Source organism: Diadema antillarum, unplaced genomic scaffold (genome assembly GCF_040938485.1).
Source record: "Diadema antillarum isolate AM-2024a unplaced genomic scaffold, OU_Dant_1.0 seq00000804_RagTag, whole genome shotgun sequence".
NCBI classification, from domain to species: Eukaryota; Metazoa; Echinodermata; class Echinoidea; order Diadematoida; family Diadematidae; genus Diadema; species Diadema antillarum.
This window is the reverse complement of record NW_027271686.1, coordinates 285,816-301,896: the sequence shown is the minus strand read 5'-3', so window position 1 is coordinate 301,896 and position 16,081 is coordinate 285,816. Positions and strand designations below refer to the sequence as shown.

Here is a 16,081-nt window from a genome sequence, read left to right as displayed (position 1 = left end):
ACTTGATTTTACACCGCGTTATTTCATTTTGTATTGTCTCGAATCGCGAGAGTACCACATTAGTATGTCGCAGCCTTGAGAAAATCTCAACTGGACCCTCGATCTCCAAAGATTTCTCATCAGTCAGTGGCAGGATACCAGTATGTTAGTTCGGGGTATATTGGATGGGAAGACGAAGAGAAATGGCTAATCAAAAAATAGCCGACGCAGTTGTAGCAAAGCAGGCAGGGTTCGGATCGTATTAACAGGCAGTGCGCACGTGACCCAAATCTGTGACTTAAAAATACCTGACTTCCGGAATCGCCGCATTTGCACGTCACCTTTGCATCACCTCGTATTTTATCACTCAGTAGAAACAGCTCGAGTGGTCGTAAAATACGAGGTGCTGCGTTGGACAAAATTCGTGGCGATGCCAGGGATGTGAGGTGCTCTCAGTAGAAACACGCTCATTGAGTGTTGTGCACTCTGTTCAAACTGCTGACATAATCTTGTTTTTTTTCTTGGAATATCAAGAGTAGATTTGAACCAATCTTAATATTGGAACATATATATCTTCAGGTGCAGAGTATCTCAATCAGTCGCTCAAAATGGAACATTTTACCCCCAGGGGGATTATAATTGTAGTGTCTGTGTGATAGGGAAAAATTAAAGTGATTCTTTTCTTGGTGCCCAAATTTGATAGAGATGGAGTTTGTTTGGAATTAAAGTTTCTCATTGAGAAGAGAATGAGAGTTTCTCATGAATGGTCCAATTGAGTCAGGGGTACTGTGGGGATAGGCTTTGGTGGGAGGGGGTTAGGGATGTAGGTGGTCTTTAGAGCTGTAAAGATTTGAGAAATTCTAGATTGTCTGCATAATTTTGACAATACAGGTAGATTCATCCCTAACCTCACAGCAGTCATCAGAGAAAAAAAAAAATGGTTACAGCACCTCGTAGAATGCAAAGTGGCATTGAGAGCTTGTTTATGTCAAACTAACAAGCAGACTTCAAAGTTTTTACAGATGTAGGTAGGTCTTTTTATATGTGTATTGTAATGTGCCTTTATCCAATACAGCAGTGCCTTTTTCTGGATGGTACTTTTAGGGATATAATGATGGTCATGGTAGAGGATGGTCCAACTTTGATTGTGGGGGAGGGCATAGGACAAGTTATGGCAGGGTAATAGGGTTTAATGGAAATATCCATCAATCTGTCTATCAACATCTACATGTATCTATCTATCTACATACCTATCTATATGATAATGCAACTCAAATATGTATCTTTTCTCTATTCTGACATGGTGCCTGATTTCCAGGAATGTTTATAATTATCACAATTTGTTGACTGTACAACCTGTGCAATGGAGATAATATTCATTCTCATGTGTCACAGATGTTATCACACGCTTCCACCAGACGAAGTCACATATTCAGCTCTGTTGGTTTTACATTTTTGTCCTCTAGTTATTGTGTTCTGTTTCTGTTTATTTACCTCAGGATTAGCATCTCAAAAAGTGCAATGGTTTACTTGTGATAGTAGAGCCCTATTTTAACAGAGCTTTTCAAACTGGAGTTACTGCGACAATGCTTTGGTAAAGTCAGGGTAATCTTTTTTTAACCCTGCCTGTTTAAAAAGTCCTAGCGAAATGTTGCTCAGACATTGTCCCGGTATATTTTTCTTTTTGGTTTTGTAATCTCCTGCTGTTTTATTATCTGAGCCAAGGAATTTGTTCTCCAAACGTTGTCGACATTGCCAAGGTAAGGTCTGCTGAAACAGGGCTTGAGAGACATTAGCCCTCCCAGGACAAGACTTCAAAGAGCCTCTGATATTTCATGCATTGCAGTGGTCGATGGTGATGGTAGAGTTCATGTCGGGGTGAATGTGTAGAACGTTTAAGCAATGGTGTAAAGGAGTTTGGCTCAGCTTGGAGAGGCAATGTGCGGTGTTAATTGGAGTTATTAGTCTGAAAGTATGCTAAGATAATCACCCCTTTCACCAGTGCATGAGTGTGCAGTTAGCTGTTTTCAAACCATGTCATTAGCCCAAAGTTCATTTCATGGCATGGATAATTAATCCAATCTTAATGAAGTTTGGAGGGAGAGAAAGAGGGACAGATAGATAGAAGCCGGTGTGCCCTCAGACCGAAGAGCAATTAGGGGGAAATATGTATAGCACTAGCTGTCTTGTCATCTTACATCCCTGTGCTAATAAGTGGAGGTATGGTTGTCCATTTTGACCCTGATAGCATGGCAAAAGAGAATAGACAAAGAAAGAGAAAATGACCATGGAAGAGGGGGGGGGGGGGGGGGAAGGGCAGAGAGAGGAAGAAAGAGAAAGGAAGTGGGGTGGGGTGGGAAAACCATTTGTTAGAAAATTGGAGTCTATTTAGGGTGGCCCACATTATAATGCTGTCAGTAAGCCTAGTGGAACGAGGAAATAATGGGTTGGGGCATATCAACTTCATTGGTGTTCCTAAGCGTGTCCTGTTGTCAATTGTATGCTTGTGTGTGGGTGTAGTTCTTGTGTGTGTGTTTTCTTCCTTTTTTTCTGCTGTTTAATAGTAGGGTCCCATGCCCAGCCTGTGCTGTTCTGTGTGCAGGAAACTTTAATACTGAGGCTATATGGCATGCAAGTGTGGAATGCTATACAATGTAAAGGTGCAGAGGAATTGGGCTGGGAACAGGTATCTCACAGGGTCTACTCAGGAAAAGAGATTCATTTGATTTACAAAGTAAGTCTTTCTCTTCTCTATATATTCGTAGAAAAATTTATTTTTCCCTGGTAGTATGGTGTTATACACTTTATACTTGTAAGCACCACGAATAATACACATGTATATTATGTAGGTGTGTGTGTGTATGCACATATTTTTTGAAGAATATTATGTGGCCTTTGGAAACTTGCATCTGTGATATTCACCCATACTATTCCTGTAGAAAGGAAAAATATATGATCTTGAATCATACATACTCTATGTGACAGTTGTACACGTGCACGTGCATGTGCATGTGTGTGTGTGTGTGTGTGTGTGTGTGTGTGTGTGTGTGTTTATGTGTGTATTGTGTGTCTGCAGAATCATATGTATATTTGTCAAATTAGCTGTAGTAATATATGATGGGTGTGGTGGTTACTGTTCACAATAGCTGTGCTGTGGTAGATGGAGTAGAAGATATTGATAAGAAATTTTCTGTAGTCAGAGTGATATAAACCATTATGCCAGTACAGGCCAAGTATGGTAAAATGTATTGAAATTTTCAGTTTAGTAAAATATAATAGTAGTGAAAATAATAAACAAAAGCAGGGCAGTATTTGATAAGAACATCTCTTGGGTATTATGAGCATTTTTGGATGAAATAGTTTGCATTTGAGCACTCTCCTAAAGCAAACCAAACTGTACCGAACCTGTGCAGAGGAGCCCTCGAACACTGAGCCAAAAGTGGACCACTTCCTGATGTGCTCCAAAAGGGAACCAAAAGTTTGCATGTGAAAAATGCATGTAACATCCATTCATGCTGCAATGCAAGGAGTTCATTCTCTTTTTTTGGGATATCTCTAAGTAGTTTAAGCATGCCAGGTTAATGACCATCTTGCTACAAAATGCTTGACCCCCTCAAAAATAACAACACGTTTGTACGCTTTCTCCACAGAGCTCTTGAACGCTCCAAATCTGGCACAGTATGGTATGGTTCGCTTTGGTGTGGTTCACTTTGGTTCACTATTCATCACTTGAATGCACCCTTAATGTCAAGTTAAAAAGATAAGAAGTCAAGAGGTATTGCAGTTGACTAATGTGGTACAATACTAATAGTAGAAATAGTTAACCAATGTGGTATTAGTAGTAGAAGTGGTTGTACAAATACATAAGGTTTTCGTTGCACCTCCCAGTTTAGATAATTGAAGCTGCAGGGAAAGCAGTAGCTTTTGTGCTGTTAATATAGTGTTTATTGGAAGAGATACATGTAAGTAGTCATTAATTGTTTGGATTTTGCTATTTTCAACAACCCCCAATTTTGATACCATTGAGCCATACTTTGACCTACAGAAATACAATAGATCAGCCCTTTGTCTGTATGGGAGTTCGTAATGCAGTGACTAAACCTTAGCACACCACCAATTTGCATCAGCTTCGACATGCCGTTTTAAAAGTAAACACGGCGCAAATGGCAGCGACATGTTGAATGGGGCAGATTGTTATGATGGCCGCATGTAATCGCAGATCCATCAAGGGTAACCTGGCTTCTGTGGCAGAAAGCTATTATTCGATGTTGCCCTGCGGTAATGCCCTAACATGCTCTTGATGCACTCATGCTTGTGCTCGTTGTGTTGATACATTGGAAAATATCCCAGCAAAGTTATGTGCATTATCTTACGATGTAGAGTTACGCCTCTCCTGTCGGTCACGTTATTCATTGGTCAGATAAATACTTCTCAGTCACAGGCATGTGAGAATTTGCCATTCTTTAACCCATTGAGGACAAGTCCCGAGTATACTCGGGCAGGTGTCTATGGGAAATGCGTATTGTAGCAAAATCAAACCATCCTCAATGGGTTAATTCTCCCCTGCACGGGCAGAACATTATGGGATATTCTCCCATAGGGAGATATTTTTTATGACATTAAAAACAAATGTTTAACATTACCAAAGGATGGAAGTATGATATTTTAAGCAAAACCTTTCTAGGGAAACTGGGGATAATATGAATGGGTAGACACTGCACTGTACCACAGAGTTCATAGTGATGCCACAAAATGGCCATCATAGGGATTTCAAGCTCAAGGTATATATCACAATCTGACTGTGACTAACACATGTTACATAGCAGATGATGACTGTAGTTGTAAAATGAGATTTCCAGACCAATTGAAAGTTAGTCTGAAAAGAAAGAATAAGATTTTAAGAGCACAACAGTAAATATTTGATCAAAATCAGATAAAATTGCGGAAGTTATGAAGTTGTGAAATTTCACTAATCTTTGCAAAACAATTCTTGAACAGGTGATATGAATGTGCATAACTATGACTGAGCTGATGATGTCATCACCTCACAATTTTCCATTGATCGTTTACAAAAAATTGACAAAAATTCATTGTTTTTTTTTGCAATAAAAATGTAATCGTTAAAAGAATAATGTCATTCTGGCTGAATAACCTCAAAATAATGATCAGTCAGATATATTAGGATGTGAGAGTGAGACATCATTGCATTACAACCCCCCCCCCCAAAAAAAAAAAAAATATATACATATATAAAAACACCTGGACATTTCAAGATTTTGTGTACAAATCATATGGCAAGATGTGAGGGGATGACATCATCACCTCACTCATTTGCATATTCATACTGACTGTTCGAGAAGCATTTTGTTACAATTAGTGGAACTTCACAATTTCATAACTTCCTTTATTTTTACCCAATTTTGATCAAATTTTCACTGATGTGCTTATATAATTTTACACTTTACTGATATCAGACTGACTTTTAATGAGTCTGGAATTCTCCATTTAGTGCATAAAGTTTAAACCTCAGGGTCTGAAATGCTATTTTACGGACATATGGCTGAGTTTATCTAACTTGAGAGAGAGAATTGGAATGGTGTTTGCAAATGTGGTTTGAAACGTGATTCTCGGGGTGCAGCATTTATCTATCTATTACACAATCACGATTCAGGTGTTGTCTTTGCACAGCTGCTTTGTGCCATCCAACCCAGGAAGTAAAGGTCAACTGCATACCACCATACATGCCTCATCATTCTTACACAAAACAATAGGTCGAAAATGCAACCGGGAACAGTTGGGAGTTGACCTCGAGATATTTCAAAATGGCATTGTGTTTATCTACTCGCAGAAAGGCAATCCTGGTCTCAAACGTGTTTCAAAACTCGATGAATGGTATTTCAAAACGGCGTTTCTAAAAGCGTTTGAAAATAGGATTGCGTTTAACTAACCCTCAAAAATGCTTTAAACGCATTTAGGATCACGATTCTGCCTCAGAAAATTTTTAGATAAACGCACCCCTTGATAATCTCTCTCAGTAGCAGTAGATAGTCTTGGGACTTGGAACATTCCTGACAGTTTTTAAAACCCTTCGGATTGAACATCATGTTTGTTTCCTGCCTCACCAGTCATCATAAATACACTGTTTTGAGACCTTGAGAACATTGATCAGTGTTTTTTGATCAGGAGGATTGGTGTGATGTATTTTTTGTTTTCTCTCTCCTGTGCCTATAATGGCTAATTACCACATCAGCCAGCTGCAGTTGGTTTCAATCATATTGTGTAGTTCCAACTTGCATTGTACAGCAACAGGAATGAGGGTTTTCCTTGCAATGAATATTACCAGTCAAGACTACCACCAAAGTGTGTGTTAATGTGTATATATAAATGTTTGTATCTTTGTATCTTTTGTGTTCAATCTCAACAGTTATGCCAGTAGATAGGATGAAATGTCAGAGAAATATGAAAAAAGATATATTCAGTGTACAAATTATTATGCATAAGTAATGGGATTGAAAAAAAAAAGATTGATGGTTCTTCATGTGCCATTCACATAAACCATGCAGGGCAAATGACGGCTGAGTGTTTCCAAAGAAAAACAAAAAGGGCTTCTTTTTTTTTTGTTGCATGTTTGTTTGTTGTTTTTTGATGTATCATACTTCATATACTATGAGAGTTAATAGGTTTTTTTGGTCCACACACAAGAATGAATGATTCCTGCATCTCATTGCAAAAATAGATCTTCAAAACCTTTTAATAATGGATGCATGTTAATGGGACTATAATTTGGGATTAAATTGTGAAGCTGTGGGAGATATTTGTCTCATTGTTGACATGAATGGCAGAGCATTGTGTAATGAGCCTTTTTATGGTTTTGAGAGTTCACATGGGACTACAAAAGGAATCCAGTGACATATAGGGATTAGGGTATTGATTCGTTTCAATCCATAGTGGAGGTGATGAATGAGTGACAAATACAAAATATGCAATGAATACCCTGTCATATTTGTTTGAATAAATCATAGCTTTGATATATGGCCTTTTTATGTGGTCGAAATGAATAATTACTGACATCAGATATGATTTCATGTGCAGCATTTTTCTTGCACCAAATATCTGTTTTAGAAAGCATTCAAAGGCACAGACATCTCCAATATGTGTGTGTGTGTGTGTGTGTGTGTGTGTGTGTGTGTGTGTGTGTGTGTGATAGAGAAGGAGAATTTGGTATCTCCAAAAATACAGATGAGCATGCAAAGTATATTTTTCTCCCAATGTGGTGATTATGATATTCATAATTGAAATCATTAATTTGTTGTCATTAAGCTCCCAGTTTGACGTAAACCCTCACATGACAGATGCCATATATGATATTATATCTTTAAATGTTACAGAAGAAGAGAGGCTTTCCTTATTCGTGGCCAAATAAAAATTTTAGCTTTGACTCTTCCTATAGAGAGCCCGTCTCATCTTGTCTCATGTCTAATATCTCATGTTGCTTGTTTTCTCGGAAGTAAAAATTTCAAGTGCCACATTCTAGAAAAGCAGCCAGTAACTAGGACTGGGTGACAAGCTACTCATGTCCAGTGTGCAAGTGATACATTGCACTGCTCCATCAGGACTTCTTTGTCCCTTCCCTTTGTCTCTTATGACGTTCAAGGAAGATATCATTGCCTGCGATTATTCTGTGTATATCTGATGTGTCGCAACACTACACCCCAGACCATCGGTCACATCATACCAAAATCACCTCCCCAAGATTGTCCCATCACGCTGGGAGTCATCCTCCCTGTCACCAGTATTTCCAACTGCTGCCTCTTGTACTGGCCCATTTATGCAAACAATGAGATCAGCCGGGCGGAGATGGTTTATTTTTGCATTGCCCCTCCCACCGAGATCTCACAAATGTCTCTGCGAATTACATGTACCGCAACGTCATACCAAAATATGGAACATTTATGATTGATATCGTCCTCCAACTCTCCCACTCTCTTTCCATTCTCTCGCTCTGCAGATCCGCATGATTGACCTGGATTCCTTGATTCGCCTGACCGTTACTACGAGAGCCTGTGGTTCCCCCTGCTGGATCGTCCCAATGCTGAATTGCAGCTGAAGCGAGGCACAGCACGTGAACAAATTTTGACCGCGAAGAGAGAGAGACGAAAGGAAAAAAAAAAGGGGGAGAAAAAGTTCCCATGTGCTAAGGATCATGGTGACAGGCTACTTGTAGACAAGTCATGCGTATGTTCCGCTAGAGAGGAAGACTAAGCGAGGAGGGAAAGTGTGAGAAAAGCTCGCGGAATACATAATCACAATTTCATATGGCTGGGAGACTTGTCGCTGGAGCTGCATAGTGGGTTTTTTTTTTTTTTTTTTGGCAACCTTCTCCTCCCCCCCCCCCCCCCCCCCGGGATTTTGGAGACGCGGAAATATCGTAATTTATCGTGCCTCTGTCGGGATTTGTCCCCCCTTGACTGCTGCAAGCGCCCTCCCGCTTGTGACCACGGAGACGGATGAGCAATGGCAATGATTTGGGACAAGCTGAGCCCAAATGAATTTGAGATTCTCTTGGACTATGTGAGCTGTAAGTACCAAATTCATTTCCATTTTCAGTTTTTCAGTTTTTTTTCTCTCCTACATTGCTGTATTAGGGGAAATGAACAACTATCAAGGAATATTCTTCATGTTCAGTTTGGAGTGTGTGTGTATTTTTTTTCTTTTTTTTTCAATCCATTTTCTCTTTCCTAATATTCAACTCATATTTTTGATGGTGATTGGTAGATATCTTTCATACTTTTTCCACAGGGTGTATGGATGTCTCTGGCTGTTTCTTTGCACATACACACAAACACACACACACACACACACACTCTCTCTCTCTCTCTCTCCCTCTCTCTCTTTCTCTCTCCATCTCTCAAAAGTGCCTTTTGCATCCTTTTTGCTGTCTTATACAACAGCCCTTCAGAAGTCCTGACTAACCGGTTTAACCAAAACGTCTACCCAATTAGCTGATAAATATAGCATGCATCAGAACTGTTAGTTCACTTTGTATGTCAATTAAGCAGTGTACCCATTCAAGCAGTACCCTGCTATGCTGAAACTACTGTAATCCTCTTCTCTTTCACCTTGGTATTTATTCTCTGAGACATAAAAGTACACACACACACACACATTAATACACACATATAGAACTCATCATCTATATAATACCTTACAAGTCATTTTTTCTGATACTAGTACAATTTCTTTCTCTACTCCCTAATAACCTTTTCTTTAACCCATTAGCAACTGAAACGCACAAAACCACTGTTCTTATTGCTCCCTAAAATGCCTAAAACCGCCTGTCCGTTTTTTGTTGTTGACAGTTTCATGCTTTACCATTTTTTGTATTCATATAGAATATCCAATTACGCAAATTGGAAGAGGTCAAAGGGCGACAAAAGTAAGTCCGAATTATTTCTGTGACACACCATTCTCTCGATAAAGTCTTAATAGGCTTTCAAATTAACAAAACTTATGATAGACAAAAATGAACACGCAGAGAGCTGTTTTACATCATTTAGAAAGTTGTCAAAATGAGAGCAATGTTGCTGTACTTTCCAGGGAACCATAGGTCATTATGTACAGAATCTTCAGCAGTTGCTAAAGGGTTAACATGTTATCTTATTCTCCTCTTCTTCCCCCCCCCCCCCCCAAAAAAAAAAAAAAAAAAAAAATCTTCTTCCCTAGACTTTGTGTAGCTCACTTTGGAAGAGCTGTTCTGGTGAATGTGAAGTGGGTTTTGACATGTTCAGTCATACCTTTTAGGTAGTTCTCTACCAGGGGGATGGATATCTCATCAGCGGTCATCCGAACCGTCGTATATCCCGATTTCTAGTCAAATTTTCGATTTGGAGATTCTCAGTCATTTCTATAGTGGACATTTCGTTATGCACATTTTGATATAAGTTTGGTGTAATTATTACTTTTATAGGGTCTTGTCAGCAATGTCTCATTTTGTTTATTTCCCCATAGGCGCGCGTGTTAAAGGCATACGATCGTCATCCCTTATGGTACGTAAACTCTGAACGACCGAAGTTTGTGCATGCAATTGCGCAATGCCAGACTCGGTGCTATATCCATAAATGTATACTCTTCCACCTCCCTGCTGCCACTGAGACACGTGTGTGTGTGTGTGTGTGCGTGTGCATGTGTGTGTGTACTCATCATACACAATCATTGTCACTGCGTTGATTGGAGGAGATAGGCTAGAAGACACGTGACTCTTTTGGCCTCTCTTCGTGCGCATGCGCACTGAGAGTGTGCGTCCGTTTGGAAGCTCTCGTGGCTCGCTTGGACAGCCATTTTGGGTTAGGAGATTTGTAGCACAGAGCTCTTGTAGTCTAGCGTGTTGTTCGCTGACCCATTGAGCCAGCGCTATTCTCATTCGGGGTCACTACATTTGATACAGAATGGGGGAGGCAGTGTGTTGCGTTTGTCTCCGTGCCGCACAAACCACTCGCCATGAATGAGTGCCTTTAAAAAACAGTGATATGCTATCCTCTACGTATGATTTGGCTGACTGCAAACACAGTGGGCGCAGTCAACCAAATTGTTGTATACATGGTAAATGACAATGGTCTTTGCTAACCGGAAAAATATATACGTGTAGCTCTGTTGCGATTTCTCGCGTAATTCTTGACAAACAATACAATTTGACAAAAACATCGCATGTTACGAGTATGAATTAAAGTCTGACGTAGTACAAAAATAATTGGAAATGCCAGACACAAAAAGTGTACCAGTCATGATTGAAAAATGGGTTAACTTCAAATGCGATATTCTCGAAATATCATTCTTACACGACAACAGTTCGGATGACCACTGACAATATGTGAGAGAAAAAGCTACACCACAGTGCATGCTATGAACCACTCTATCCATTCTACCATTATCCAAAACATGCAAATATAGATTGATAGATGTCTGTAAAGGAATATGTATGCAAGAATGTATGTGCGCATATGTGCTTGTGTGTGTGAGAGAGATGGCTATAAAGAGAGAGTAACCAAGGCTATATATCTATGTATTTATTATAGATTAAAAATGAAATATCGTATTTCGTGGCAATGCCAATTGGATCCTTCATTCAATTGTGAGGTTCATAGAGGTAGGGTGCCTGTTTGAACCATCAGACTCTTGTCATCTGCTTGCTAGATGGTGTGTCACCATACCAAATTGGTGCTGATGGCTCATGTAGCATTCATTGCTTTTTTAGTGTATGTGTGTATGTATGTATGTGTGTGTGTGTGTGTGTTTGTTTGTTTGTTTGTATGAGTATCTTTTAATATCCTAATGTGATACTGTACATGGATATTGAATGTGTGTGGTGTGACCTTGTATGTCATCAGTAAATTGGGTGCACAGTATGCTTCACCGAACATCCTGTCTGTGCTCTAAAGCCAATGGAAAAAAGACCAACAAAAAAAAAAATCGAAAAAAAAGTAGTGCACTACCAGCTTGATGAGTTTTATCCATTGAAAGATTTGAGCTCTGCTTGTGGCTGTCTTTGCAAGTATTTTTTACAATTTACTATATTGTAATTAAGTTTTTGTGTACATGCAATACATGTTATAAACTTGGCAAGGTCACCAGACAACTCTTTTATTGATTATTTGTTTGTTGTTGCTGTTGTTGTTGTTTTTCAGTTCTCGTCATATTCTGAAAGAAGATGTAATCAGCATAATGTCTCATTGAGCCAGCGCTCAATGAAAATCAGATTTTCATTGAGCATCAATAAATCATCAAAATCAGATTGTCCTTCCAACCACTGAAGGCAGATATAGAAAAGGCAACTTTTAGGAAAATTGATTTTGACAACGTGAGTTGTGAAAACATTCATGTTTCTTATGGTTGAAAAACAGAGAATGGGAAAGGGAAAAAAAGAACAGTTAACATGGAATATAGAGAGTAGCACTTATACACTGTACTTCAATAATATCAGACTTCAAAGGCGTAGATATTGACAGAAAGGAAAGGGATAATCTTTCCAGTTTTTTTTAACTAAGTCCCCAAAATAACCTTTTTGACCCAAATGTGGGCCTAGTGGTCAGTTACCTTTAGTGCCACATTTTGTGGGGTATTTTATTGCATTGTCACTTGAAGAAGGTGATATGATCCTCTCACTGAAACGAAGCAAATGATGTGCACACCAGGCATGTTGGGTAGATAATTTTACACCTGAATGTCATATGTTGAAACAGGAAATCATGCCCATATGATATGCAAAAGAAAGATGAAGAAAAATAGAAACATTTCAAAATTAAAAACGGTCATATTTTACCATCAAAAAAGAAAAGAAAAGAGAGACTCAGGGCAATGATGACTATTTTGAATGGCACATTAAATGGTGTGTTAGTTGCTTAATATTGAATATCAGACTGTCTCTGCCACCTATTGCATGCTGCACTAGCTGTCTATTGAATGCTATGTTAGCAGCCCATTGAATGCTGAAATGAAATTATAATCTGACATGAAAGGGGCTGTGACCTTTTCAATGATTTTTTTTTGTGCTAGTTTTCATTTCGCTCACTTTTTCTCTTATCAGCTACTTTAACATTCTAGACCACTTTAAGTTCAAAGTGGCTTTACTTATTTAAGTACAGCATTGTATACTTCCAATCTCATAGTGAAAACAAGGTGTCAGATATATTCATGCTTGTCTTGCTCTAAATCTATTTTTTGTATTCAGAGACATGTCCACAGTCCAACATGTAACCAAATGTATATTCATCAAAAGTGCCTATGGCATTTTGACCTTAAAAAAAAAAAAAATCATGGGATGATGCATCATGGGATGATAACTTCGAAAAAGCATGCATTTGCACTGTATACGACTTCCATAGTTTTGTTTATTTTGTATGTTTTGTCTGTTTTTGTTTGTTTGAGAAGGGGGAGGGAGTAGGGATTGCATGCATTGTGTATGCCTTGCTGTTCCTTCTAGGGCTTGTCACAATATTCTAGGCAGGAGTGAATGTGATACATGTGCCATATATGTTACAATTTGGGCTTCTTGGAGTATTTGGTGAAAACCGTGTCGTGCGAATCAGAAGACCTCTCACATAATACCAGAACACCCTCCCGCTGCAGCTTGCATGCATTTGCAAGCAGGATCCAGCTCGAATTAGCAGGAGCTCCAGTTACCCATGCGGTGTATTATTTCATCATCTTTTTCAAGTCTTCAATTGCCATCTACACATTATGTACATGCATGCATAGACATGCAGCACACACACATACACACTTGTATGCCCACTTCAGTTAGAACATTTTAAGTGCTCTATTTTGATATCTAGGCAAGAATATTCACACAGTTTCAAGCATGGAGTGTGATTCTGTTCCTCTTGTATTGTTTCTTGCTTCATTATAGATTAGATTTCAAGGCACGCGGTCCCATATCGATTCATTGGATGGGCAGAAGTTTTGTTATGAGAGTGTCATGCAATGAAAGATTAAGACCCAAAAAGCAACTACAAACAAACCAGTGTATTATTTCTTGCTTTTCACATCTGTTAACATTTGCTATGATATAAAAATCCTTGCGGAAAGTCAGAAAAATGTGAAGAAAATACTTGTGAAGATGATTGGTATTTCAAAGTCTTTGGTTTATTGGTGTTTTGCTTGCATACTTCAGAACAGAACATACAGAATCATTGGAATTTCATTTCAGACAGCTCATACCTCCATGCAGGGTGCTATACAACTTTCTTTTACCACTTGCCCGGTTGGGCAAGCAGATTTTCAAATTTGACAGACACACACACACTACACATACACAGATAATGCCCGGAGATGTGCTTGGCTGCCTGAAATATAAATTCCAAACAACTAAAGCGGCGTTCCCGCTATCGTGCAATACATTACGAACACCATGATTGGACATTTGTAACTGATCACGGAAGTTTTGTTCAACTCATTTGAAATTTCACGTATGGATACGATTTTATGGGAGTCGATACATGTTGGTATGCTTGGGTGCAATATGGTCACCATTGGTCTATTTCAAGCCATACGATCTGTCACGATCTAGTCTCCCGTTCAAAAACAATCCGATAGGATTGTCCATCATTGAGTCCACGATTGGTACCGATCTAACATGATCATTACGATCGGGATCCCGCTTTGGTAGGTGAAGCTATGTTCTGATACGTTCCAAAATGTGTACCGCAAACCAATGCGGGCTGTTGAGATAAGATACGATATATTTCACGATTAGGATCAAGAGCAACCCCCATTTAAGGTGCGATTGGCATTTTCCTTCGGTGGAACAAAGATATTTTGGAGCAACTTGATGCATTAATTTAAAAGTCAAAATAAAAACATTTCTATGCTTTACCAGTTCAAGAATCAATATATAGTGTATCATTAATTTTCTCCTGTCGTGCCTAAAATCAACATTCAAAATTATCTTTATATCCCTGTTTTGAAAGGTTTAAAGTTTATTCACCTGAGTGGAAAATGGCTTTAACCAGTTGATATTACAATTATCAACATGAGATTGAATAATAGTATCATAGAATATAACTGTGGTATTTTGATAAATAAAGGGTCTTGCCCATCTGAGTACATAGATATTTCTTAATATTTTAGCCTTCACACTTCCAATTTGAGGTACCCATGATAAAAGCTTCTCTATGGTATTACATCCACATATTTAAATTCTTCATCTGTTAGAGGCATTTTAGCTTACAACCACTAATGTGTATATTCATATTTTGAAATATGAAATATCATTTTTTTGTGTGGCAACTATTATGTTGCTAATCTCATTTTGTAAACATGTTGTATGTTGTAATCTCATTGTGTAAACAGTCAGCAATGGTTAGTATGGGCTGCTGAGGGAAAGACTTGAATCATGAAAATGCAGAGTGAGCCTTGTCTGTGAGAGAGGAAGGAGAGGCTTTGAAAAGTGATGTAATTTCAGCTGTGTAGAGGGAAAATAGAGAGCCATCGATTCTTGGCGGATGCCGTTAGCAGAAAGTGGAGTATTCACAGTGCTCACTGCTCACTGCCAGGCACTGCGCAGTCCATCGCGGTTGGCACGGACCCGGTGCTGGAGAGGTTAAGCGGGTTTTGCGGATCTCCACTCCCAGCGGTAAAAGTTTGCACAGTTGCCTGGCCTTGGGTGACATCGAGCACGTTTGCTGACAGAGACTCATGAATGTGGATTAGTACCAGGCATCATTCTCTGCTTTGATCACCGATCCTCTCGCTCATTTCTGTCAATTTGCTCTTTCCTTACTTTCTCTCACCTCTCTACATCATTCTGGCCATAAAGCTCCACCTATCTCTCTCTCTCTCTCTTCTTGAGGTGTGTACCAGTATGTGTGCATATATAGATATATGCTTACATGTGGTCCCTTACCCTCCTACATACAAGTGTCTCTCTCGTTCATGAGCTTTCTTCTTATTCTTTGTTTTATTTCACACAGTTTTCACCTTCATTTGCTCTCTCTCTCTCTTTCTATTGCTTACTCTGTGTCTTTCTCTCTATGTATTTTTTTCTCTTTGTCTCTCTCTTGCTTCTTTCTGTCTATCTGTCTATTTTGATAGTGAAAGAGAGAGTATGTGTGTGTGTGAAAGTGTGTGTGTGTGTGTGTATGTGTGTGTGTGGTGCTGTTATTTTCACTGGGAGTGAATGACCTGTAGGTTGTCAGATGAAATGCAGTCCCTGATAGCAGTCATGACGGAGTCAACCACCAATGGGACTTTGTGGCCAGGATGCTGGGAAATGAAAACGGCTTCACTTGGGTGGAATCCATCCCATTTGTTTTTTTCTTGTTGTTCATTTTTTTTTTTCTTGTGTCAACCTATGAAACTTCCATCTGCCAGGCATTAGATGGTGTACCATAAAACCCTGGGCCAGAAATGATACATTGTGCATTGGTCATGGGGGATTTTATTCAAATACCCCCTTGTGTCTCTTCTGTATTGATACTTATGTATGTATGTATATATATATATATATGTATACGATATAATATATATATATATATATATATATATACATACATATAAGCACTGCATTTCCTTTGTTTATATTTCATATTCACCCCCATGTCATTGGAAT

General features: G+C 38.9%; 1 protein-coding gene and 1 long non-coding RNA gene across 2 annotated transcripts in view; both read left to right on the top strand.

Moving 5' to 3' along the window:
* Window positions 1-8,340, top strand: part of LOC139739546 (uncharacterized) — a 93,195-nt gene extending 84,855 nt beyond the window's left edge. The window contains exon 3 of the long non-coding RNA XR_011711516.1: window positions 7,988-8,340. This is a non-coding gene — a long non-coding RNA (uncharacterized lncRNA). The remainder of the gene's footprint in view (window positions 1-7,987) is intronic.
* Window positions 8,341-8,387: 47 nt separating this feature from the next.
* The window catches only part of LOC139739542 (diacylglycerol kinase beta-like), a 165,725-nt gene continuing 158,031 nt past the window's right edge, over window positions 8,388-16,081 (top strand). Inside the window, exon 1 of the mRNA XM_071650145.1 lies at window positions 8,388-8,557. Within this exon, the coding sequence (XP_071506246.1) occupies window positions 8,494-8,557 (64 nt within the window). The 5' untranslated portion in view covers window positions 8,388-8,493. The remainder of the gene's footprint in view (window positions 8,558-16,081) is intronic.